At 33.2% G+C, this 25,298-nt stretch overlaps 2 protein-coding genes across 2 annotated transcripts in view; one reads left to right on the top strand and one right to left on the bottom strand.

The window, feature by feature from the left end:
* Positions 1-25,298, bottom strand: part of LOC133175922 (ankyrin repeat and sterile alpha motif domain-containing protein 1B-like) — an 85,930-nt gene that overhangs the window by 2,923 nt on the left and 57,709 nt on the right. Inside the window, exons 18-24 of the mRNA XM_061311061.1 lie at positions 21,870-22,096; positions 20,872-21,042; positions 19,953-20,081; positions 19,557-19,628; positions 19,190-19,213; positions 13,145-13,369; positions 7,935-8,128 (exon numbers count right to left, since the gene is read on the bottom strand). Of these exons, the coding sequence (XP_061167045.1) occupies positions 7,955-8,128; positions 13,145-13,369; positions 19,190-19,213; positions 19,557-19,628; positions 19,953-20,081; positions 20,872-21,042; positions 21,870-22,096 (1,022 nt within the window). The 3' untranslated portion in view covers positions 7,935-7,954. The remainder of the gene's footprint in view (positions 1-7,934; positions 8,129-13,144; positions 13,370-19,189; positions 19,214-19,556; positions 19,629-19,952; positions 20,082-20,871; positions 21,043-21,869; positions 22,097-25,298) is intronic.
* Positions 2,768-4,137, top strand: LOC133175817 (melanocortin receptor 4-like). Its single transcript, XM_061310941.1, has one exon. The coding sequence runs from the start codon at positions 2,826-2,828 to the stop codon at positions 4,059-4,061; it is 1,236 nt and encodes a 411-aa protein (XP_061166925.1). The 5' UTR covers positions 2,768-2,825; the 3' UTR covers positions 4,062-4,137.

The raw sequence follows: 25,298 nt of genomic DNA, 5'->3' as shown, positions 1-25,298 counted from the left end.
ATGAAAAAGTTCACGTACTCTTGAGCTACATTGTACAACTACTTACATGTATCTAGTGTATATTTATTATATGGAATAATTTTCATACAAACACATATTTTGCCCTAGGCCCTCACATATATAATAAAAAGTCATATACATTTCAAACTTGTTACAAGTATAATCAACTATATGCACTGAATATAAGGTCAGGCCTACTTCAGAGGAGATAGTTTACCTCCTCTTCCCCTGGCCCAAGGTCAAGCATGGTCAGTGGTCAGTAATTAACCAAGAAGATGTCACTATTATGACAGGGTCATTCATGTTGATTTCTTGTTTTTACATTATTTTCTACGCACTTCATGCAACTTTGCAAGGATTTGGGTGCAAAAATACTGGCTTGAGTGAGTTAACATTATAATTTAAATCAATTTAGGTACGTATTCCATTCTTGATTACTGATTTTCTCTTTTTTAAAAATTTAAGCTATTTTAGACTACAATCAGGCATGAATTACCTTTTTTTAATTAATGGGCATTTTCAAGAAATTCCTAGAAAACTATGTTTCTATTTATATTTTATTAAAAAACTAAAATTAAATTAATGTTATCTTTTTGATACTGTGCAAGATATTAAAAGTACCACTTTTTACTTCAAAATTTTACAAGCTGAGCAGCACAATTTACTTTTCTAAATTGTTGTCTGTACAGAACTATATAACATCTGCTAATTATTACCCCAGTTCTCTACATTCAATTATTTTCAATGGCAGTACAGCAGTCATATAATATAAATAAATGATTAGTATCAATAAATAATAGGTTTATAATCAGGTTAATTTCCAATGCAATCTGCAAGTGTGACCTTAAGATAAACTTAATCCTGAAGAAAATGGGCAATTATACTGTCTGACTGCAGCTCTCACCCACGATCCTTTAATCCTGTGAAACTGAAAATCTGTTCAAAAATTGTTTTCCCCATATTTATTTCAACCAATGCCAGAGGATAAATCTTATTTGTCTTTGAGCAGGAATGCATATATTAAAACTATAGTACACTGTAAGTATCATTTCCATTTTTTGACACTTAATTACTATCATATATTGTCCAAATTCAGTTAAGTTGTGCAAGTCTTAAATTTTCCTCTCACCAAATTTTTTTTTAAATGATAGATATACAAAAAGGAGACTTTTATTTTCTAGTTTTAGTTTCAGTCTCTCTCAGGATGGTTTATTTACTCTCTTTATCTTATAACAGGCCAGTGAGTATTTTTTACAAAATTCTTCGTGTAGGGAAAGAAAATCGAGACTTTTACAGCACTTCTGATATTCTTTCACACTGTGACAAAATGTCACTTTTATTCAATAAATAAATTACAGTATTTCACTGTTGAAAATGCAATGAAGTGAATTACATTACAAAATTTTATTGTCATATGAAACCATATATTAGCCTTTGATGCTTTCCTTGTATCAATTAAATTATTCTAATTTCTTTGTTGAAAATATATTGTTTCATAAGAAATATATATGTATTTTCTGTCTTTTACATATGCAAAAAAGGGGAAAAAAAATTAATAAATAAATAAAAATTCAAGGATAATTTACAGAATTCAGAATTTCCAGTTTTTGTGACTATGTCTACCTTTAAAGCAATTATTAGGTATGGAATATAGTGGACATTTTCCATGGCCATAGGCACATTTTAATTGAATTTGGGCAAAAAAAAGTTCAAAATTCAGGAAAACATAATTACAAAAGTGCAGCAAATTATCCAAAGGATTCTGCTAATTTATCTGCTGACATTTTCACCGTGGCAGCTAGTCTTAAATCCAGTGTAATACAAATTAAATTTTCTACATGATTTCAATAATATGAATTAGCTTTTATGCTATATATTTTAATTTTGTAAAAATTGTTAATGGCAATTCAGTTTTGGGTTCAACTGGTTGATGCAAGAATAGTTTTTGAGTAATGATTAATGTTAGAATTCTTTCACTTTCAGCATAATTGAAATAATTATACATATGTTTTTAGCATAAACCAGAACTCTGGAAGTAAATATTTAAGAAATGACTTTAATTTTTGAAGATTCATGAGGACATGAACTACGACGCTTCTCGCCGGCATATTTCATGAAGCACATTAGCACTGCGCTTCATGATAAATATGCCAGTGTGAATCGTTGTAGTTCATGTATCTCATGAATTTTCAAAAATTAAATTCATTTCTTATATTTACATTATTTTTCTGATGAGAATCCATAAGTTATGCCATTCAACTGTCATTTTTTAAGCAAAACAGTTTGCACTATAGTTTTGACGTGAAGTACTGTATTATGACGTAACAATCATGGAGATATTCATGCTCATCTCATGGTAGTCCATGAAAAAATGAACAATCTTCTAATTTGCAAAGAATCTTAAGGAAAAATACTTGGAAATGTAAATATTTCTTAATGAAAAATAATTGAATGTGTAAAAAGTTAATAATCAAAGTACTAAATGTTCTGATACTCAATATAAAGGCTACTCTAATTCGCTGTGACTTGAGCAAACAATCATGATTCCTAAATCACATAATATTCTGAAGGTAATAGACTTATATTAAGAAGATGAAATTCCAAAAAAATATTAAGAACAGAAGAAACAATATATCAAATCAGGAAGTCCATTTATAAACAGAAAATTTTATGAATGAAGAAAGCTGATTTTCCCAAAAAATCAGAGAATAGGAATTTATCTTGGAAAAATCGGTTACAGATTTGCTCTTTTATTTCAGTCACAACTAGATACCATGTACCTTCTATGACCAACAATATATTATTCCACAGAGGAATTGCTAATCATGGCACTGCAATACATGGAACTGTTTGAAATGAAGCCTAATATGACTAGTTTAGAAAGCTCAATGGAAAACCTTACAACAGAAGAATTTGCCAAGATCATGGAATCCTTCAATGTGTCCGAAATTATGAAACTTGACACAAGGAAATACCTCGAAGAGCCTGTCGTTATCATTATGATGGTCTTGTGTGCACTTGCTCTTGGTACCAACATCATTTCTATTCTGGCTACAAGCCATGTGCCCTCCAATCTCTTTACATCTCACTTTCGGCTGATACTGAGCCTTGCTGCATCTGACATAATGATTGTGGTCAGCATTGTGTCTCACATTGTTAACAAAGTTTTGAATCCACCTCGCATATTCCACCTACATTCTCAAGAAGAGCGCCTAGTATCGTCTTGTGGATTTCAGCTTGTGGTTTCGATCAATGTCACTGCTCATTTGATATCCCTACTTAACCTTTTTGCCATGGCACAGGATCACTATGTGGCCATTATTAAACCGCTACACTACCACCACATCATGCAACCCAGTCGAGTTAATATTATGATAATTATTTTATGGGTTATTTCATTTCTGGGTGGATTTTCCAACTTTTATGCAGGAATAGGAAAACCTCCCCAATTTAAGGACTTCAACATATGTGAGCGTGCCCTGTATAGCAGCTATCAGGCAGAATATCTTCTTATTCTTCTTACCTTATTGTGCTTTCTAGGAATAAGTGTCATTTATACAACACTTTATTGCAAAATCAAATACCACAACAGCCTCACTGTGACAATGTCCAAAAACAGAATGCACAACAGGAAAGCTCTTGTTACCACTTTAATTATCATTGGAACATTTGCAGCATGTTGGCTACCTGGCATGATCTTTCAACTGTCCATGATCATTCAAATTCATATAGATGACGCCAAAATCAGAGAATACATTGTGATGTTCGTACAGGCAAATAACTACTTGTATATCCTTTTGCTGTGTAATTCTCTGTGTGATCCCATCATTTACGCAATTCGACTGCCTGAAGTCCAACTAGGGTACATCCGATTCTTGTCCAAGTACTCTGTAACTTTTAGGAAAATACTTCACAGGAGAAGAATGACTCAAACTTGGAGTGTCTCACAGACAAGGACTAGTGTGAATACTTTCACAGATGCAGGTTGTTCTCTGAATCTTCTTGAGAGAAATACAGAAAATGGTAACCTAAACAGTAGCGAATCAATTGAAAGTAGTTAATAGATTTTAATGCTAAAAATGTATGTTGAAATTTGATGTAAATTTTGAGAGGCTGCTGATCAACAACTGTATGAAGTAAAACTGGAAGCAAATGATAATGGATAATTTATACCCTTGTCAATTCTTGTAAGAATTTAACTTAAAATAAAGGTTTTTATCTGATTAAAGAAAAAACTAAGCTATTAAAAGTATACAAAAAGGCCCTTGGGCTGCAACACTCACCTGAGCTATAGCTCTTGTGTTCTTTATCAGCAGATTTTTTCCTACATATTTCTATGCCAAAATTAAGATCACATATTTTGGCCAAACCTACTCAAAGGTGTCATGATTTGAACAAACTTGAATCTACACTGCTTGAGGATGCTTCCATATAAATATGACTAACCATGGTTTTGCTGTTCTTGAGAAGATTTTAAAAGATTTTTCCTATAGTTTCTCATGTAAAACTTTGATCGCCTATTGTTGCCCCACCCAACTCCCAGAGGTTATGATTTGAATTTAATGCTACAGTGTATGTGAAGGAGCTTTCACAGTTCATCTCTTTTGGCCCAGTGGTTCTCTCCAAGATTTTTCAATGACCCCATGCAATTTTAATTATGTCTTAATTTTATCCCCTTGGAAGAAGGCGTGGCCCCACATTTGAACTAACCTGAATCCCCTTAACCTAAGGATACACTGTGCCAAGTTTAGTTGATATTGGCCCATTGGTTCTAGATAAGAAGATGAAAATGTGAAAATTTATGACAATGATGACGACAAACAACAGACAAATTTCAATCAGAAAAGCTCACTTGAGTCATCAGCTCAGATGAGCTAAAAAAGATAAATGAAAAAAATTATCCTAAAAATTTTTCTTTGTTTAGATAAAAATAAACATTTTGTGAGTTTTCAATGTTGAAACTATTCAATGTTTTATAGGACAATCAATAGGTATCAAAATGTCCATATGTAGTCACACTTTCTTCTTCCTCAAACTCCCCTTTTATTTTAAGCAGTAACCAATTCACCCTATAACATTTTAAATCTTTAATGAGCAGCTGTCTTCAAACTGTTCAACTCAGATATTGTTTACCTAATAGTCTACAGCTCAATGCAAACCAATGGTCATGCAGTCTTTTGCTTACAACTCCTACTGATATCTGATAGTCAGTTTGACAAAAATACAAATAATAGCTCTTAAAATTTAGTGAAGATGAACACGAAGGTCAACACTATAAATTAATTTACATATCTTAGGTACTGATCTTTAAAAAATCAGATTATGCCTTAATATTTTGCCATAAATTATACACTCCTGATGCACATTCGTCTTTGCAATTAGTTTACTTGGGTTAATTAAACTTTTAAAATTTTTGAGGTCATTAAAACTAAAACCAAAATAAAGCTTCCTTTCTAATACACTCCATCAAGAGAGACAACTCATATGATTAACACCGTTCTTTCTCCTATTCAGTGCATTTCAGATGATGCCAGGTTAAAATATACTGAGCATATTTTTTGTCACATGGGAGGTAGGCAGAATGTGATAAATGTACCGGTATTCATAAAACACAAAATATATAATAGATTTGGAAAACTATAACTATTCAATTACTTTTTATTAACTCCCGTTGTACTTGTAGTTAAACTATTTTGTTGAGAAATGCTGATATTGTGTTTCAAAAAACTTAATCTGGAAAATGCTGTAAAGAGAGTCTATATATGCATGATAATGAAATATATCTATGAATTATTATTAGACTTCTCAATAAGTTTTCAACTTTTTTTTTATTTTCTCAACTTAGCTCCTTGAAACTTTTTCTCAAACTTATCAACATTTTCACGCAATTTATTATGAAGAGTTTTAACTGAACACCCCATCAAGACAAAACACTGAAATTGATCATAATAATCAATATAGATCATATGACGATTATGCCAGCTTTCAAAAACTATTTTGGCATACATGACAGCATGTAAATTTTTTTTGCAATATTGTACATAAAGATTGATCCCTTAGTACCAATAACTAAGTTGTCAAACAAAGATTGTAAGGATTGGCCCTGAATGCGATCTAGAGCGATATCGCAAAGAAATCTCTATCACAATTGTCAAATCGCAATTTCAGATTCGTGCAAATATCCAATTATTGTTTGGACAGTCTTGCTATAATGGTGAAGTCAAATCGAACTTTTAAAAGATGACGTTTATAGAAATGCGCATTCAATCGATCACTTTGAGTGCAGCAAAAAGAGTGCAGCAAAAATAGTGAAGACTGTAATTTACATTTTTTAATAATCCCTTTTGCATATTTTTTATATAATCTGTTGCCTATGCATTATACTGTACGAAATGCAAACTTGGGTATTTTAATCGATCGACGTTTGATGTAAGATGATAAATCAGTTTTTTGATGATCCCTTCTGCACCATCTTTCTTATCAAAAAAATTACGTTGGTGCAATTTATCTCATGTATGTCCGGACACAAAATGATGCAATATTCATATATTTAGATTCGCTTGACGAAAAAAGTTTGCATTATACTTTGTAATTAAGGCATAAAAAATCTCTGCGAAACGTTTACCAAAATATTATCACACACTCATAAATACGTAAACCACTCAATAAATCAAATCAAATGAACATCAAACAACAAATTATATTTTTTCCCCTAACTCTCAGATATCTTCCCACCCCTTCTCTAAAAATATGCAAACTCCACCTCCACTTTTAAATGTCCTAATGACACTTAATTGAGCCCTACGACTCTGGTTGAAATTGCCATTGTGCAATCGAGTTGATTTAGCGAGACACAAGATCAGGGTCAAGCCTATTATGTTTCCATAGAGGAACGGTAGCGTAACTTGGCATGTATTGACACAAGACCGTAGCATACAAAGAAAATAGAGTCAGAAATAAGATCAAATAACAGCAATCATAGCGTGTCACTGGCCACGAACAATTGACGTCAAATTTAGTAGAAAAAATAAACGCCTCGAAATGACACCAGGATCGGTGGCCATTACTGATCTACATTTTCAAGAACATCTGCAATGGTATAGATTTTAGAATACCAAAACATATAAAATTTTATATACTTCTTCAAACAATTACTCTTAATATATTTTTTACCTTTATTTTTGCTTAAAAATATTCTCGCTGGTGTTTAGCCATTTTTACAGAAAAGAGACATAAATCGAATCATGCATGCTTTCAGAATTAATTTTAATCTAACGAGTAGAGAAGGCCATAGGATGAACACGCTAGTTACACGTTAAATAAGTGCTAACAGGTACGAATTATGTGATCGTGAAATCGGAGACTCCAAAAATTACAGTTTGAACCGTCCCTTGATGATTACATGGTTGTATTTATTTATCGATATTATAACTGTTGACAGTTGTGTAATCTTTCATCCGAGTTATGCAGGCTGTAATTTTTTTAGCATTAAAGTCCTTTAACCTTGTAATTAAGAAAGGTGATTTGGTGTATGCAGTCCACATTTGCCTATGGGAAAAGGGGAATAACCTCGGAAGCAGCCACAATGTTGAATAACTTTTAAAAGTTTATGACATTTAAATATCCAGTTTAGTAATTTCATTTTTGTCTTCCTTACATCAGAAAAATAATTTATCTTCAAGAAATCTTTCTAAATATTATAGGCCAATTCAGTAGACATTAACTTTGTTCAGAGTACTGTATCATTATCTTAATTTAAAATACACACTAATTAAGCTGTAGAAAGGGAAAATTTTAACTGATACATGTACAATACCCAGGAACTGTAAACTTCATCTAATGAAGAAAAGTTCAGGGCCAGTAGATCCTAAAATAAGGGGACCATACTCTAATACATTACAGTGAACATAAAGTTGTACAAACATATCACCTGCCTGTTAGCTTGAGTCAGATGTCAGACCGTGTGAATGGATGCTTTAGATGAGGATATGCTGGAATCATCCGTGTCACTCGGGCTCAGTTTCTGTTCAAATTCAGTCGCCTCCATCATGGCTTTGTCTTTCAATGCCATCTGGTATGCCACCTCGAAGGCTTCTCCGAGGGTCATGATTACCTCCCTTGCTAGGTCCTGGATAAAGAATTGTTAGACACTTAAGGTTTCTTTAATAAGTAGTGAAAAATCTAACATAGACAAACAGCATAGGAGTTGTACCTTCTGAATAATCATATTTCAATGAATATGATGTGTAATCTATAATATTAGAAATTATTGGGAAGCTAGGTCTGTTTATCAATTTTATACATTTCAGTACCTGACCGCATTCTGAATCTTTGATATATATTAATATTTTACTTTCAAGTAAATTAGTTGAATCTGATTCGCCGAAAAACACTCGAATAAAAATACAAATACCCTCTGAAGAATGAAACCCCGCCCTCCAGTGGGATAGAAAGTAGAAACAGTCAACATGTCACTTGACAACAAGTGGTAATAAAAAAAAAATGTTGACTATCCATGTGAAATCTATGCGTGTATGGTTCACCATGATTATATTTGTGTAAAACATTCAGTATATTAAACAAAATTGCATGTAGTTGAAAATAACACTGAAAATTTTTACCCAAAGAAAACCATTGTCAACCAACGTGCCTCGGTTGAAAATGGTTTTCTTGCAGTGAAAATTTTCAATGTTACCCTCAACTACATTCATTTGCAATATTTATATAAATAAATATGTAGGAGATATTGGCAATACACAAAGTGAAGAATATAAGGGCCCACATGTAAATGAAGTTATAATCTGTACATTTAAACTCTGGCTGCATTAGGTAAGTTTTTGTGTGACTTGGGATGTGCCTGTATCTCTTTGAAATACAGTTGAAGAGAGAGCAGAAAAAAAATTCTGCTGACTATAAAAAAAATGACTCCACTATACAGTACACAATAACCTAGTTGTAGCCATAAAAACTGAAAACAAATATAGTCCACTGACCACAAACAAGGATCACAATACTAAAATGTTGATATACATCTTCCTTGACAATGGAGCCTATAAACAAACAAAGGCGTCAACAAACGAGTGGGACAACCCTGGTAGACAGTCCAGCTCAACGTAAACATGTCAACACCGTGGATACCTAATGGAGTGTGCTGATCGCATTCACTGCTCGTAATTAACAGTAAAATCCTCACAAGTGTATCAGCAAAAAAAAATATTTTGATAAACTGACTGAATGAGATGGGGTGTTTTGGTAGGATCTAGTTATTACATTTGGTATGACATATGATAGGGTTGGGGTGATTTTTACGAGTTTATCAATTCAATGTACAATCCTTAATCATGATAGATCTCCTGAAGCCAGGATCTCATTGATTTTAATTTGTAAACATGAGAAACGGAAATGAGTAATATAATCACATACAAATTTTAACCAAACCTATCACATAAATATTGTTTTAGAAAAACACAAAATATGAGATTGGGCATTGATGAATCAATGTGCACTAACAATTCTGAGTAATAATAAAATCACAAGGAAATATGCTTTAACTGTTGAAGCTTCAACTTTAAAGTATCTTTATAAATAACACTGCCTTAATATCAATTTTTAAATTTTTATTTTGTTATAAGCATGCTGACATTTTTTACTTGTGGAACAATCTGATACAATCACGCTGATGGCACTTTTAATGTCAAACTGGAAAATTTTGTAATTTAGAGAATAATGCAACTGATTGCACATGGAGCATTATATAATGAAACTTACAATTTAGAAGTACAAGAGTACTACATGTAGAATGGTTAAGACAAGCTTTTGACATTACTTTATTTTTCTATAGATATATAATTTGATGCCATAAAACCAAGCCTTTACAGAGAAGAAAAGTTGAAGAATTTGCCTAGTAAGCATTGCCTATGACGATGAACATACAGATACAATATAGTGAACAGAAATGGTTCATAGATGCCTACAGCATACACTGCCTCTGTGTAATCCAAAACTCCTCTTTGCTGTTAGAGGCATTGTTACACATTTCATTCAGGAAATTTGTCAATGAAAATTAACTCTTTTTTATCTGCATGTGCCCCACAGCCTGTTGGAACAAAACCACTTTATTTTCAATGACACGAGGAGCAGTCGACTTTTGTCAACAATCAGTGACCTTTGTCCCCGGACGATTTAAATCTTTTGTTCCCTCAATCTGATAAGAACCCACAATCAAAATCATCACATTTTTCCTTCTTTGCTTCCAGATTTCCTCACAAAAGGTGTGTCTTTTATATCAAATAAATACCATTATCATTCGATCGGGGATCATTATACGTGCTCTCATTGATTCTTGGCAATTTAACTCTTTCTTTCGTGAAAAGTCAAAATATGCAATATTTAAACTGTGACAAAAAATCTACATATATTGATATCATACAATACAGCTTCCATTAAATCAATCACTTTAAGGCTATTCGGACAATGCCACAATGGGCGATTTTCGAGGCACATATATCAATATCATTTAATGCCGGCCAATAACAAATACATCATCATTACACAACGCTCGTGATTCGCATTAGTCATTATGATAAATGCCAAACACCCCTAATTGCTGTTATGACATGAGGGGATAGTTTGCACGAGTCCCATTAGAAGTTTTGTTGTAGTTTCTGCATTTTTTCCCTCTCTTAACAAATTCCATATTTAGGCCATTGACAATCTATTGTATGATAAATTTATCACCATGCATATTGACCCAGAAGGGAAATATAAGATGATTTATAATCTTGTGTGTTATATGGTACAAACAAAACAAATGGATTATTTTCATCAACAAAAAATGTAAATTTCTTACAAATATATGTCACCCGTCCTGTGTGCATGCATTAAATCAACAGTATAAATGATTTAAGCTTGTTATCATGGATTGGATTATCTTTGCAAAAATATATAGGTACCTCAACTAATCAACGCCCTTAGATCACTCAGTAATTCATATCTGAAGAACATTATTACACAGTATGAAAGGTTAACTTCCACTGATCAAGACCTTTAAAGGGGCGCCTTATATTTAGGAGAATCTTTATGATTAAATGCATCATTATGTAAAGATTTTTCAAAAATCATGAAAAATTTTTGGTAACGATTTCTTAGTAACTATTTATCATTGCGGAGGATGTATATAATTTTTGTAAAATTTGACATCATAAATATCGATCGATTTGATATATAAAAGTTTTTTGTAAATTACACGAAATCTACATGTATGCCACCTAAAAAAAAGCAACTGACAGAATTAACAGCTTCACAATAAATCTTTCTTAACTCCGCCATTTTGAAACTACTACAGAATGAGGTCATGCACATGGTTGCGCAAACTCAATGTAAAAAAAAAATCTTTCAGAATAATTCACTTATCAGCTGCGTAGAAAACTGCTGCACACATTCACTGGAGAGCTTACGAAATCATTAATAATGCAATTTCCTTATATAGTCATTTGACTTAACCTTCTTTTAAATACAGTCCATTTTAAGACAGCTTTACGGGACAAATTAAAGTAAACACAGTTGTAAAATTAAGAAAACAATATTAGATTGTGTGGGTGTAATTGATGGAGAACCAGAAAAAATTTAATTTCTGTTGATTAAAAACAAAATGAAAATTAAATCTTAAAAATATTCTTTCTATCTTAAATTCCTCTACTGCACTAATAATAATCATGTAGTTACCGATTTTTTTAAAAGAGAAAGGATAAAATGCATTTACACCTGTTTACATTCAAATTTTTTCCGTAGATGAAAAATATAAATATACTATACCAATATATCTACTGAGTTGACTATTCTTTTTTCGTCTTACATACTCTTACTAGTTGTATTACGATAATACAATAGTTGTATTAACTACATTAATATTAGGTATGCTTGCATCTACCCAGTATAAGGCAAGAAGGATGACCACAGCTCATTTGTCAAGAGACCCACAGAAATTTTTACATACCCCAAGAGGAAAACAACCAGCCTTAAACTTAAAACCTAAATGGGAAAACCTTGACTGCATTTCATGCCAGAAATAGGAGCAAATTGCTTTTAGAGCATTTTAGAAAACATAGTAAATTATGCAATGGTCATCTAACTGTATTGCTTGATCACATTAAGATATTTCAGTCTTCTTCAGCATGGAGTTATTAGTCGATCCCAATATTTACTTTTTTGGACAATATCAACAGTGATTTTTACTAAAGCATTCCTGGGAAAAACTATACTTACCCGGTAATTGAATTTAATGTAAAATACTTTCACAAAATTTAAGAAGATAAACATCTATAGAAGTTCTGTAATTTAGCAATACTTATAAGACCAGAGATAAAAATTCCATCACAAATACAAAATTGAAAACAGCAGAGATAAATGTAAATTAATTCTGACTTCTGAAAATTACAATATGAATTACAATGTACAACTGATTTTCATTTACACTAACACCTTGCACACAACACACCTTACATACAGATGCAGCCCCCCACTGGGGGATCTCGTTTTCTGACCCTGACAGATGTTGCTTCATCAGTCTGCCCCTCCCAAAATCTAACCAGGGGTAAAATCTATGGAATCCCCCAAACTCAGAAATCACTCAGCTAGAAGTGTTTAACAAACTGTAAAATTCAGTACAAAGGGAGATAATGCTATTTCAGTACTCCAGGAAAGAGAATTTACAAGTTTGTGTCTCATTGTTTCTCTATCAAATATAAGGGCCAGACTGTCTATAGCACTCCAGAACATCAATAGAAATCAGATTCATTACAAATTCAAAATAAAAAAAAAAAATCAAACCTTTCTTAAAAGAAGAAAAATTCCCCTTTTAGTTTCTCCTTTTAAAGTGATTATATACATGTACTACTGAGGGTTGGATTAATTAACACAAAATTATTAATAATCAAACAGGATTTATGAAAATGACCTTATAATTACTTTATATGCAGTACTGAAGTATATGCATTATAATGATAAAGAAAAAAGTACTTATTACAAAGTACTCTAAATTTAGAAAAATTACCAGAATCTGTGTATATATATACAAAATATGAGAATCAGTCCAAGTACTATGTGGCCATTGTGCAGCCTTAGTTTGCTATGAATTCTAACTTACTGCTGTTCGACAGCTGAACACATGACAATAATGTCTGGATGTCTGGTTGTCCCGTGTGATGTAAGCAAAGAAATTCATGCTCTGGGCATCCTGGCACGCACAGAAGATGTTCCCAATCTCATGGTCACAGATGACCTTTTTGGATTTGGCATCAATAAATTTCACTCCTTTGTAGGATATTGACAACAAAATGGTGGGGATTTTGGCAATGATGTCTGCTGATTTCTGTTAATAAGAAATAAAAACATATGAGAATTATGAAGAGGTGAGATCTCTCTCTAAGAGAAGAAACAAAAAATGCATCCATCTAGTGTCCAAGAATCTTATGTCCATATTATACCGGTATGACTTTACATGTTTGATTGATTACACATGTATATATAATTACAAACTGAATTATCTTTTAATCATTAAAATTTCGAAACAATTTTTAATAATCATTTGTTAAAAAAAAAAAATTTAAGGCAATTTACAATGTAATCTTGATGGCAAAGAGAGAGCTGAAACATAAGTATGGATGTTTTCTCGTGCTGTGAGAGATGGATATGTTTCTCAATTCTTTGAAAAGTTAAAACATTGCCTCAAAATGGAAAAAAAAATACAAGACAATTCTATCACTGAGTGATATAAATTTAAGATGTCAAGCTATATAGAGACATGAGGGAAGCTATTTAGTAGATCTTGACAGTTCTGAATGGCTCGGATTCAATAAGATCAAGGAGATTAAACGGAAGACCCTGACAATTCGTATTAGTTCATATTTCACTATTACATCTGTCAAAGAAAGAGGAAATTTTAATGCGTAACTCTGTGTAGAAGTCACATGATTAATGATCGAGTGGCCTTTATCACTTTCACAACTGAAGGTTTTTTTTTCCGACCACATCACTTAGGAGCCTTCCAGCAATGGTCTGTTTTTTGCGCTTGATTTCTGCTACTGATGAACACCAAGAATTAGCATTTTTCAAATTAATTTCGCTCTTGAAGACTGTCTGAAATCAGGGGTACTGGCATGGAAAATTTGATATAACTCGTGGATCTGAAGAAAAAAAACTATCTCGTCTTATAAACTGAAAACGATGACTTTCAAGTCCCAGGCTTGGCCTCCCATGGGATTCAGCATCCGAAATGAAATATGCTTTTTTAAATCTCTAATTTCTCTGGATATGTCTAGCATCTTTTGATCACATATGACTTATGAGCTTACAATGGGATGGGAATATTATCAAGAGTTATTGAGAATGCATTGGGCTTACTCAAGTGTGATGGTCCAATCATGGCCAATATTAAGTTTACATTTCATCTTTTAATCCCTCCACAAGAAATAAATATCATCAGTCAGGTTTTAATATGCCCTGGGATCTCCAGGCACTGAACAGGCAGATGTAAACCATTTAAATGTCATTTCATAATGCTGCTAATTTCAGTATGTACATTAAATTATGTATGTATCTTAAAGATGGACAAAAACTTTATCCATAAAATCTGTTTGCAAGAAATATTAATTTTTGTGGTCTCCCTAAAACCAGTACTCTACTTTACAAAAGAATTCACAAATAAGACCAAATTATATTTTTTGAATAACTTTCTTGTTTACATTAATAGGAAAATGAATTTCATCTTTTTTAAAAAGAACTTAGAAAGATATTTTATACGAGCAATCGAAACAGACTCATTAATTTTGGAAGATTTTAGAACCAACTTAAGTTTTTGGTCTAAGTCGTAAGTTCTTTTGTACGCCAAGCCCCTGATATCTTAATGGATCAGGTTATGTCTCATAAACATTGAAATCAAAGCAGAATTGTTATATTTGCAAAACAAATTGATTTCCCCTGTATAATGACTTCATTAATTAGTTTTAAATTTTTGAATGTGAAATAATCAATACTGTATATATAAGTCAGATTTTTTGGGAGTCAAGTGTTGGTCCAAAACTCAATGTACGACTTATAAGCAAGTCCTACAAACATTAGTATTTTATATGTAACTCCAATGATAATCATTTATAAAGGTAGAACTTAATCTTATGTTTCTTTAATGCAGGAAAAGAAGATCTAAGTTTACAAGTTTACCAGTGCAAAAAACAAAAGTGCTTACAGATTTTAATGATCATATTTCTGTTTAAATTGTAAATTCAAAATACACAGTAATCAATTTTAATATGAAAATCAGCTACACCAGAACAGACCAAAGTAAAGTTTATTAGTCCCCTACAGGTGAAACCAGAGGAGACTATAGATTTCCTTCTCTTCTGTCTGCCTGTCTGTCTGTCTGTCTGTCCGTCTAGCTGTCCCTCGGTCTGTCAGTCTGTCCCACTTGGTTTTCTGTAGTTTTCCTAAAAGCTTGCAGATATTGAGTGATATTTGGTATGTCAATGTACCTTGATGAGTTACAAAACAAGACTGCATTTCGATCTGCATCAATGATGTCTTTTCTTTTTTTTTTTTTAAATTTTTAAGGGGGACAGATTACAAGTGCCTGTAGGGCTGATTAATATTGTTTATGCAATACTCTCAGAATGCTTTTTTTATCATAAAGAACCTAAAGAGATATACTATGAACATTTCAATTCTCACCACCCATAGTATTTAGTTCCTCAAGAATACATAGAAACCAACCATCTTAAAATATTATTCATAGTGCATCACGTGCAATTCACATATTTCAATCATGTATTTTTTTTTAACAGAAATGTATGAGGAATTCAAAAATTATATTTTCCCTGGCAGAGGATGTAAGTTTCAATGGTAAGATCTTGTTTTCTTACACATTACAAATTAACAAATGTGACCATTGACATTTTTAGGTTTAGTCCATTTCATTATGCACAGAAAAGATATGCTTCACTTAAATTTGCAGATAATAAAATATCTCTCATCAAAATGAATAAAATGAAAGTTTTAAGAAGAAAAATGCTGCAGAGATCTTTAAAGATAGTTTTAAATTAGCATGAATGCAATGGTACATGCGACATTGAATTTTATTCTTGACATGCTTTTTGAGCATTGATAAGTAGAAGAACCATGCATGGTCATTAAAAAAATATAAATAAGCTAAGAAATTTCTTCATATAAATTGCATTTTACTAAAACATGTCACCAATATTTTGAAAGTGTTCCTTGATACAGTCCCTGAAACGTTCTACTTTCCCACTTGAACGGTGAGCGAACGGTGAACGAACGGTGAACGAACGCTGAACGAACGCAGAGCGAACGGTGAGTGAACGATGTGTGAACGCTGAACGCAACTTGGTGAACGATGTGTGAACGGTGAACGGTGAGCGAACGCAGAACGCGAACGGAGCGCAAACGCGAGCGCAAAGTGAACGGTGAACGAACGGTGAACGCAAGATGAACGATTTATTCGGAATGCCTCTGATCTTTTCCTTGCATTGAAACTATTCTATTGTGTTCTAATGCTTGGTGCTAAAAATAAATTAATAAATAATAAATAAATAAACAAATCAATGAAAATTGTCCTAAGAAAGACGATACATGCACATTAAGTAAAATTATTAATTTAAGTTTCTTGCAATATTTTCTGCACGTAAGTACGATGTTTAAATTCAACTTTTTAATAACACGATTTTTATCGCTGTAAAACATTGTAATTGTTAACGAACGCTGTAGTATAACAGATGAAATTAATCTAGTTGTAAAATAAATATGTTTATTTTTATTTGATATATAAAACCATTGCAAATAATGTGGATTTTAGAAGAGAAAACTACGGACTTATAGAATGAATTACAACGGCTGTAACAACCATACAAGGGATTCCGTGTAAAATAATGGGAAAAAAAATTACAAAGGTATGCGGACCTATTGCATAAATACACTCGTATTTTAAAATCTTAATGCAATAATATATTTATGTGTCAGTTTTATTTTTTTATGATGATTTATTGAGCGGACTTCTACATGTATCTGTAGACATTTCCCGTCGTGATTATACTCGGACAAGATGATACAAAGAGGCAATCATGTTATTTGTTATATATTAAATTTTCACAACTTGATATTTAAGTAATATGTTGGCATAGTTTTTATTAAACAGACAAATGAGAGAGAGAGAGAGAGAGATTCGGTTTTAGCCCCCCCCCTCCTTAAATGTTTGCACCTATATCAAACAAAAATTCTAATTCTTTTCTAAATATATCAGGCAGTGAAAGTATCCTTTTTTTTTTTTATCAACAAATCCATTTGTTTTACAGTCATAGTCGGTTTTTATTTTCCTGCTTCAAGTTCACACGAAGTCCACGTGCTTGACCTGTCAATCAAAATCATTCGACACTGTGCAGGTGTGAAAGTCTCGTCACACCGAAGGCAAAGTGTTAGTATTTCCAAGAAGTTTTAACATTTTTTCTTATCATTTCTAGATCTGATTCCAACGTTTCTAAAAAAAAAAAAATAAATAAATAAATAAATAAATAAATAAAATACATTGGGAAGAAACACTTGGAATGATTAAGCCGCTTGAATTTGAAACATACTCCCTGCCAATTTAAAATACATGTATCACCGCCGGCACATGTATATTTTGAACTACTTTTGTTTAATGAATTTGTTTAGATGCATGTTTGTTTTGAGACTGAAATTTTTGTGCTACAAAACACATTAACTTCTTTTTAAATGTTAACTAAAATGTACTGGAAATACTAAGTAAGTAACTGATTTAGGGGAAAATGGGGGGGGGGGGGGGGGGGGCTCTTATTAATATCGAATGACAGACATAAAGTTACGGTGAAAAATATCATTACCGGAGAATCACCTTGGTTATATAAATGATAATCATGTTATAAAGGCATTTCTCTCTCTCTAATTAAAGATCGACTTTATATATGTAAAGTAGAAAAAAATTCTTTAATGTATTACATTTTAAACAAATATTTTTTTTTAACCACACTATCAATTTAATTCGCTCTAAAGATATTTAATTAACTGGATATCCGCAGTACTGTTTATCATTCTCAGAACAAGTTCTAACATGTATTTCTGTATTATTTGAAAAAAATGTGATAGAAATAAATATTTTCGTATTTTTGTTGCAGGTGGTAAATTAATTGACTTCGATTACTATCTATCCATTTACGATTTGTCGTCTTTAACATAAAAGCAAAATGTTGCAGTACTTGAAGTATCAGTATTTTGACCGTATTTAGATTTAATTTTTCAGCATCGTTCTACATCGGTACATACATGTACATGTACTTATAACAACATTGATTTTCCACATAAATTTTATAAATAACCTAACAGATAAGTTACAATAATAAAAATAAATATTGTAGATAATTTTTTTCCCATGAAATAATGATTCTTTAAACACTGTATGTTATTTATTAAATTCAAAACCTGTAAATCCTTACTTAAAAAAAGATAAGTCCTTTCACTTCGGAGTTCCGAATGACACTGAAGACTGAACGATAAGTGAACGCTGAACGCAAGGTGAACGCAAAGTGAGCGAACGAAGAGCGAACGGTGAACGCTTTGTGAACGGTGAACGCGAGCGCACGGTGAACGCTGAACGCAAAACTGTGAACAGAGAGCGAACGGTGAACGCACGGTGAACGAACGGTGAACGCACGCTGAACGAACGGTGAACGAACGGTGAGCGAACGGAAAAATGGGAAAGTAGAACGTTTCAGGGACTGTATCAGGGCATGCTCAGTAGAATTAAAGGACATGAAACACCAAGATGTGTTAATATTTAAACAATATTTAGACAATATTTAGACATGATGAAAGAAGGATAACTCTTGCACAATTCATGCTTATGTATATATACAATGAATAGAAAAAATATGCAAGGGAAAAATACTACAAAAAATCAAAAGGTTGGAAAAATCATTTACCTTGTCTAACAATTTCAACTTTTAAAAATAAACAAAATTAAATTAATTCTATTGAAACAATGAACAACATATTCTTATGCATGCACCAATTAACAGCAATATTTAATCAAAACACAAGAACAGTTTAATCTAAAAAGGTTTTTAAACAGATCAAACAATCTATGACATACTACAGACAACATCAAACCAACCTGGAGTTTTTTCCTAAATTTCATCTGTTAATCAGATTGTGGTCAAATTGTAATCACAGTTAAAACGTGTATCTCAGTGCATGTATACATGACCTTGTTGATTAATGAAGATTGATTAATTCGATTGATGTGTTAAAAATTTGAATTATATTCCACAAAGTGTCATTTATAATAAGAATAATTAATTTTTAAGACTTGTTACCCATATTAAAAACATACACAAATGTCAAGCTTTCAGTGTTAATTCCCTTTGCATGTGTGTCTTGTGTGTATTTGATGCTGCTCTCCATTACATCTTAATGATAAGAATGGAACTTATTTTGTACTAATGCCTATGCTTCATATAGAGGAATATGACAATTTTTACCTTTAGTTTAGTGATGCCTTCTATTGTAGACTCTGTTCCAATAAGTTCCCTGACTAGTGTAGAGCCCAGATACTAAAAACAAAGAAATTCAAATCTTTTTAAATCATTTTTTCTCTCAATAAATCAAACTGAAGTTTTAAACAAACCTGATATTGTGCAAAAAAAAAGTATCTTTATTAGCATACAAGGGAGATTCTTATAGGGTTTCACATTTTATTTTAAAATTGACTGTGTATCTAATTTATTTTAAAATTACCTGTGTATCTTGAAACTCATGGCCAGTGAAAATGAGTCACTCAGAAAAGTTGTGAATTTTCCAAATTATTCCTGTCCTAATTGATGTAGACCTATATTACCTCCAGCCCTCTTCATATAAGACATCTTGATAAAACCTACCTGGGCAGAGTAGTTACAGCAGCCTTTAACTAACATTTCTGGCCGATGCCTCCATTGTTTGATGGGGGTAGCAGTATTAGCTTGATGGGGAGGTCTGATGTGTATTGAACTGTCCCTCAATGCTTTACCCTAAATGAAGAACATACATGTGTCAAGATTTAACAAAACTAACCAAATCAGACATGACTGAAATTTATTTTAATGTTTAATGTTTTACACAGTCATTTGAAAGTTTCAATGACTTTCCTTCTCACCCATCAGAAAAGCATACTTGAAAATGTTTATAAAATCAATGTATTAATTTGAATATCCTGAATTTGAACAAAGAGTATAAACATATGGCAAGGAAGCACATCATTTCCTGTTTTGGACATACACAGTGTTTGATTGTTAGCATATATATTACAGTACTTTAAAGCACAACTAGGATGTCTATGTATTATACTACATGTTGTATCCCAAATTGTTATAACCATTTCAATTCTTCTGGTGATTTTTTTTTTTAACAAAAGAAAGAAAGAAAAAAGAGAAGCTTCACAGATGTTAATAGAATCAAAATCTCAGTATAATTTATTTACAAACTAGAGGTCCTGTAAGCACACAAAATGATACCCCCTGCTGCGTACGAGTATAATGGCAAAGTGCATATTTTTGCAGCATGTAAATGAGATTCTGTGAAAGTTCAACTGAATTTCATTCAGGAGTTTAGGAAGAGCTGCATTAGAGATAGGTAAATCCCATTATTATAGGTAGTGTCCGTTTGCTATGGAAAACCTCAAATTAGTGTTCATGCAATCAAAACATTGAATAGGAGATGCATGTAATAAAGATATTGTGAAAGTTTCATTAAATTGCATTCAGAGGTTTAAAAAAAATTATGAAATATAACCTGGGCACCTATTAATGCCTATAATTTTACCTGTTCTTTACGGAAGACATCCTCATCCTCGCTGCTGTCTGGGAGGGAATTCTGGGATACCTTGTTTTCCTCCTCTGAGGACGAGGCTAGAGGTTTGACCTTGGTGTAGTCCTTATAGAGGTTAAGTTCTGGTTCTGAAGTGGGTTTATCCTCATCCTTGGTACGCTTCTTCTGTTTCATGAGGAAAACAATACATTTTATAAAGGGATGATTTTTCTTTGAATGGCCTTAATCCTTAACCCCAAAATTGACACATTATACTGACATCTATGTGCTATCAACAGGTCAACATCACTGAAATCATGCATCTTGTTTTTGTGATATCAAATATCCTTACTGTAAAAATCAAGACATCAGTATCGTACAACATTTTTCATGTACAGAAAATCTGGCAATTATGTTCTTCTTCATCATTGAAAACTCTTAAGAAAATTACCTTGAAAGACACTTCATTTTCTAACAAGAGATGTTTGTGAAACACTTATGGGGCATAACTCTGTCAAAAATTGCTTGATTGTACCCAAAAACAGAATTTGATCTAGATATTTTTATGATAAATTCTGTATACCAAATTTCATTTCAGTATGTGCAACCTCTGCGAAGAAAATGAGCGGAAACTGCAAATAATTGGAATTCTTCTAAGTCCAAGGGGCATAACTCTGTCAAAAATTGCTCGATCGTACCCAAAACACAACTTGCCCTAGATATTCTTATGATAAATCTGTATACCAAATTTCATTTCAGTATGTGCAACCTCTGTGAAGAAAATGAACGGAAACTGTTGGTGGACCGACAGACAGACAGCAGCAAAGCAATATGCCCTCCCTTCTTCAAAGGGGGGCATAAAAAATGCTAGAAAATGAAGTATTAAATGCTTCATCAGGTTATCAAATCAAAGAAATATTTTTTTTCCCTCCAGGAAGCTAAAACTGAAGATGTCAGTATTGAGTAGAAGGAAATTTAATTGAGATATGCAAGAGTTGCCTCTCTTTACATACCAGACTTGAGAACTGTCTCTCGGGCTTTTTCCTGTTTGCCAGTGAGGCCAGAATTCGTTTCCTGTGTCCTACAGCTGTGATGTCTAACACACTAGTCAGTTCTACTTCCCACAACTTCATCACACGATCCATCGTGTCAAAGTTTTTGTTCATGAATGTTTCCGTCTTGTCTGACAGATGTAGGGAATTCAACCAATCACAAACTGACGTGGGGAGGTTGTCCGGGTCTGAAATATCAAAATATTTATTAAGAAACTGTAGCAACAACACTTAAAATGAGCTTCAAATACTGGTATTCTATGTTTTTTGAGAATTTTAAGGAACACTGTCTTATTCCATTATTAACCCCAACCCCTAAAAAATGTTCAATATAATATAGGGCTGGATGCAGAGTATTCACAATCTGACAAAAAGAAACCTCAATTGTTGAGTTCACTCACAAATTATCCGCAAGCATATTAAACAAACAAAGGATATAGATGGTGGTGGGAATTTTTTTTTTTTATCTTGATTTACTTACTTTTTAAGATTAAGAATATAAACATAAGTAATCAAAGATTACGAAGCTCACCTCAATGAATGTTATCTATAAATAATGCAAATTTCACATCAGATTTTTTTTCCAGTTAGTGTACATCCAAAGATCAATATCCATGCAAGTTTGATTTAAGTAGGACTTATAGTTACTTGGAAATAGACCTGCTCAAAAACTTTAAACCTGTTTACTAATCAAGAAAATTTTGGTCAGTTCCAAAATCCGAAGCAATTCTGGAAGTTTTCATCCTTAGATGCACCATCTAGATTCAGAATCCAAAGCAAGTCTGGAAGTATCCATCCCTAGATACATTATCCATGCTAATTTGGTTAAAATATGGCAAAATTCACTCTTGTGGAAAATCTAGGTTGGATCAAGCATCTGAAGCAGGTGGGCTAGTGTACATCCCTAGATGCATCATCCATGAAAGCTTGGTCAAGGTAGGGCTTATAGTTACTTAGGAATGGACCTGCTCCAAAATCTTTAACCTGGTCACTCATGCGGAAAATCTAGGTCAAATCCAGCATCCCAATCAAGTGTGGTAGTGTCCATCCCTGGATGCATCATCCATACAAGTTTGGTCTAGTTAGGGCTTATAGTTACTTGGGAATAGACCTGCTCCAAAAACTTTAACCTGGTCATTCATGTGCAAAATCTAGGTCAGATCCAGAATCTGAAGCAAGTGTGGTAGTGTCCATCCCTAGATGCATCATACTTGAAATTTGGTCCAGGTAGGGCTTAGAGTTACTTTGGGATGGACCTGCTCCAAAAACTTTAACATGCTCACTCATCTGGAAAATCTAGGTCAGATCCAGAATCCGAAGCAAGTGTGGTAGTGTCCATCCCTAGATGCATCATCAATGCAAGTATGGTCCAGGTAAGGCTTATAGTTACTTGGGAACAGACCTGCTCCAAAAAATTTAACCTGGTCACTCATGTGGAAAATCTAGGTCAGATCCAACATCCGAATCAAGTGTGAAAGATGCATCATTCATGCAAGTTTGGTCTATGTAGGGCTTATAGTTACTTGGGAACGGACCTGCTCCAAAATCTTTAACCTGGTCACTCATCTGGAAAATCTAGGTCAGATCCAGAATCCGAAGCAAGTGTGGTAGTGTCCATCCCTTGATGCATCATCCATGCAAGTTTGGTTCAAGTAGGGCTTACAGTTACTTGGGAATGGACCTGCTCCAAAATCTTTCATCTGGTCACTCATCTGGAAAATCTAGGCAGATCCAGCATCCGAAGCAAGTGCGGAAGTGTCCATCCCTAGATGCATCATCCATGCAAGTTTGGTCTAGGTAAGGCTTATAGTTACATGGGAATGGACCTGCTCAAAAACTTTAACATGGTCACTCATCTGGAAAATCTAGGTCAGATCCAGCATCCAAAGCAAGTGTGGTAGTGTCCATCCCTAGATGCATCATCCATGTAAGTTTGGTCCAGGTAGGGCTTATAGTTACTTGGGAATGGACCTGCTCCAAAAACTTTAACCTGGTCACTCATCTGGAAAATCTAGGTCAGATCCAGCATCCATAGCAACTGTGGTAGTGTCCATCCTTAGATGCATCATCCATGCAAGCTTGGTCTAGGTAGGGCTTATAGTTACTTGGGAATGGACCTGCTCTAAAAACTTTAACCTGGTCACTCATCTGGAAAATCTAGGTCAGATCCAGCATCCGAAGCAAGTGTGGTAGTGTCCATCCCTAGATGCATCATCCATGCAAGTTTGGTCCAGGTAAGACTTACACATGTAGTTACTTGGGAATGGACTTGCTCCTAAAACTTTAACCGGCCGACCGCCGTCACCGATGCCGACGCTTTGGGTATAGCATAAGCTCATCTCGACTTTGTCGAGGTGAGCTAAAAAGGAATAAATTAAAAAAAAGTCCATTTAGTTTACGAATTATCAACCCTGATGGCTGTAGTAAAATCATCTTGTTTCACCTTGTGTTAAGCTAGAAGATGATTTAAAAAGCATCCTCTCTTAGATATAAAAGAGTTCCATTTACAGACTTCAAATTTAATACATGTATTCTTAATTTTCCCTCTTCAGGACATTCTGTGTAAGTTTATCACAAACAGAAAGCTGCTTGATACATTATTAGATACACCTGATTTAACCAGGGGCATAGTGAATAGGCTGATTTACTGGTGGTGTATAGTAATAGTGATATAAGGATGAGTTCTGAATGATGTATATACATATAAGAATCCCTCATCCCCACCCACAGAAAAAATTCCAATACACACACTGAGAAATAATGATTCACCATATTAAAGATGTTGAATAATAAAATCAGCTCTCTTCAGTCAGTTAAAGAACTTGGGAGCTAGGATTTACTTAATAGTATTTTATTTGTCAATATCTAAGCATAGCTTCTTTAGTATTTTATGCTAAAACAACATTTTCAGTGATTGCGTCTTTGCTGCAACTTACGATCATTCGTGGTACATGCATACAGTATATATGAAAACAAGTAATGGAGGTCGATTTCTTAAAATTTTACAATAAAATCAGTTGTAAAATTGTAAATTTAAAATGCAAAATTGTTTCTAACCTTCTAGTATGCCTATATAAATGAAGTTTTTTGATTATTTTACCGCATTAGCAGTTATTTTCTTTTAAAAGTTTTAATTTTAAGTCTTTATCATTCTTCCACACTGTGTGCATAATCCTGGGGGAGCATCTTACTTACTGGAACAAGCTTGGTAAGTACTGGCAATTATCTTTGGGACCCTGCTGAATGTGGTGGATGATTGGTTAGACAAAAGTAAGACTGGCAGTGAGCTGATCCTTACAAGTGAGCAACGGTTGGTAATTTGGTTGGGAGGTAGGGGTTGATACAGAAGAGTGTGGAATGGGATATGGAGAGTGGGTCTAGGAGTAAGCT

Source organism: Saccostrea echinata, unplaced genomic scaffold (assembly GCF_033153115.1).
Source record: "Saccostrea echinata isolate AGI-Se365-2 ecotype Australia unplaced genomic scaffold, CSIRO_AGI_Sech_v1 ptg000064l, whole genome shotgun sequence".
NCBI classification, from domain to species: Eukaryota; Metazoa; Mollusca; class Bivalvia; order Ostreida; family Ostreidae; genus Saccostrea; species Saccostrea echinata.
The sequence above is the reverse complement of the archived record's forward strand: the minus strand, read 5'-3'. Positions and strand labels throughout refer to the sequence as shown.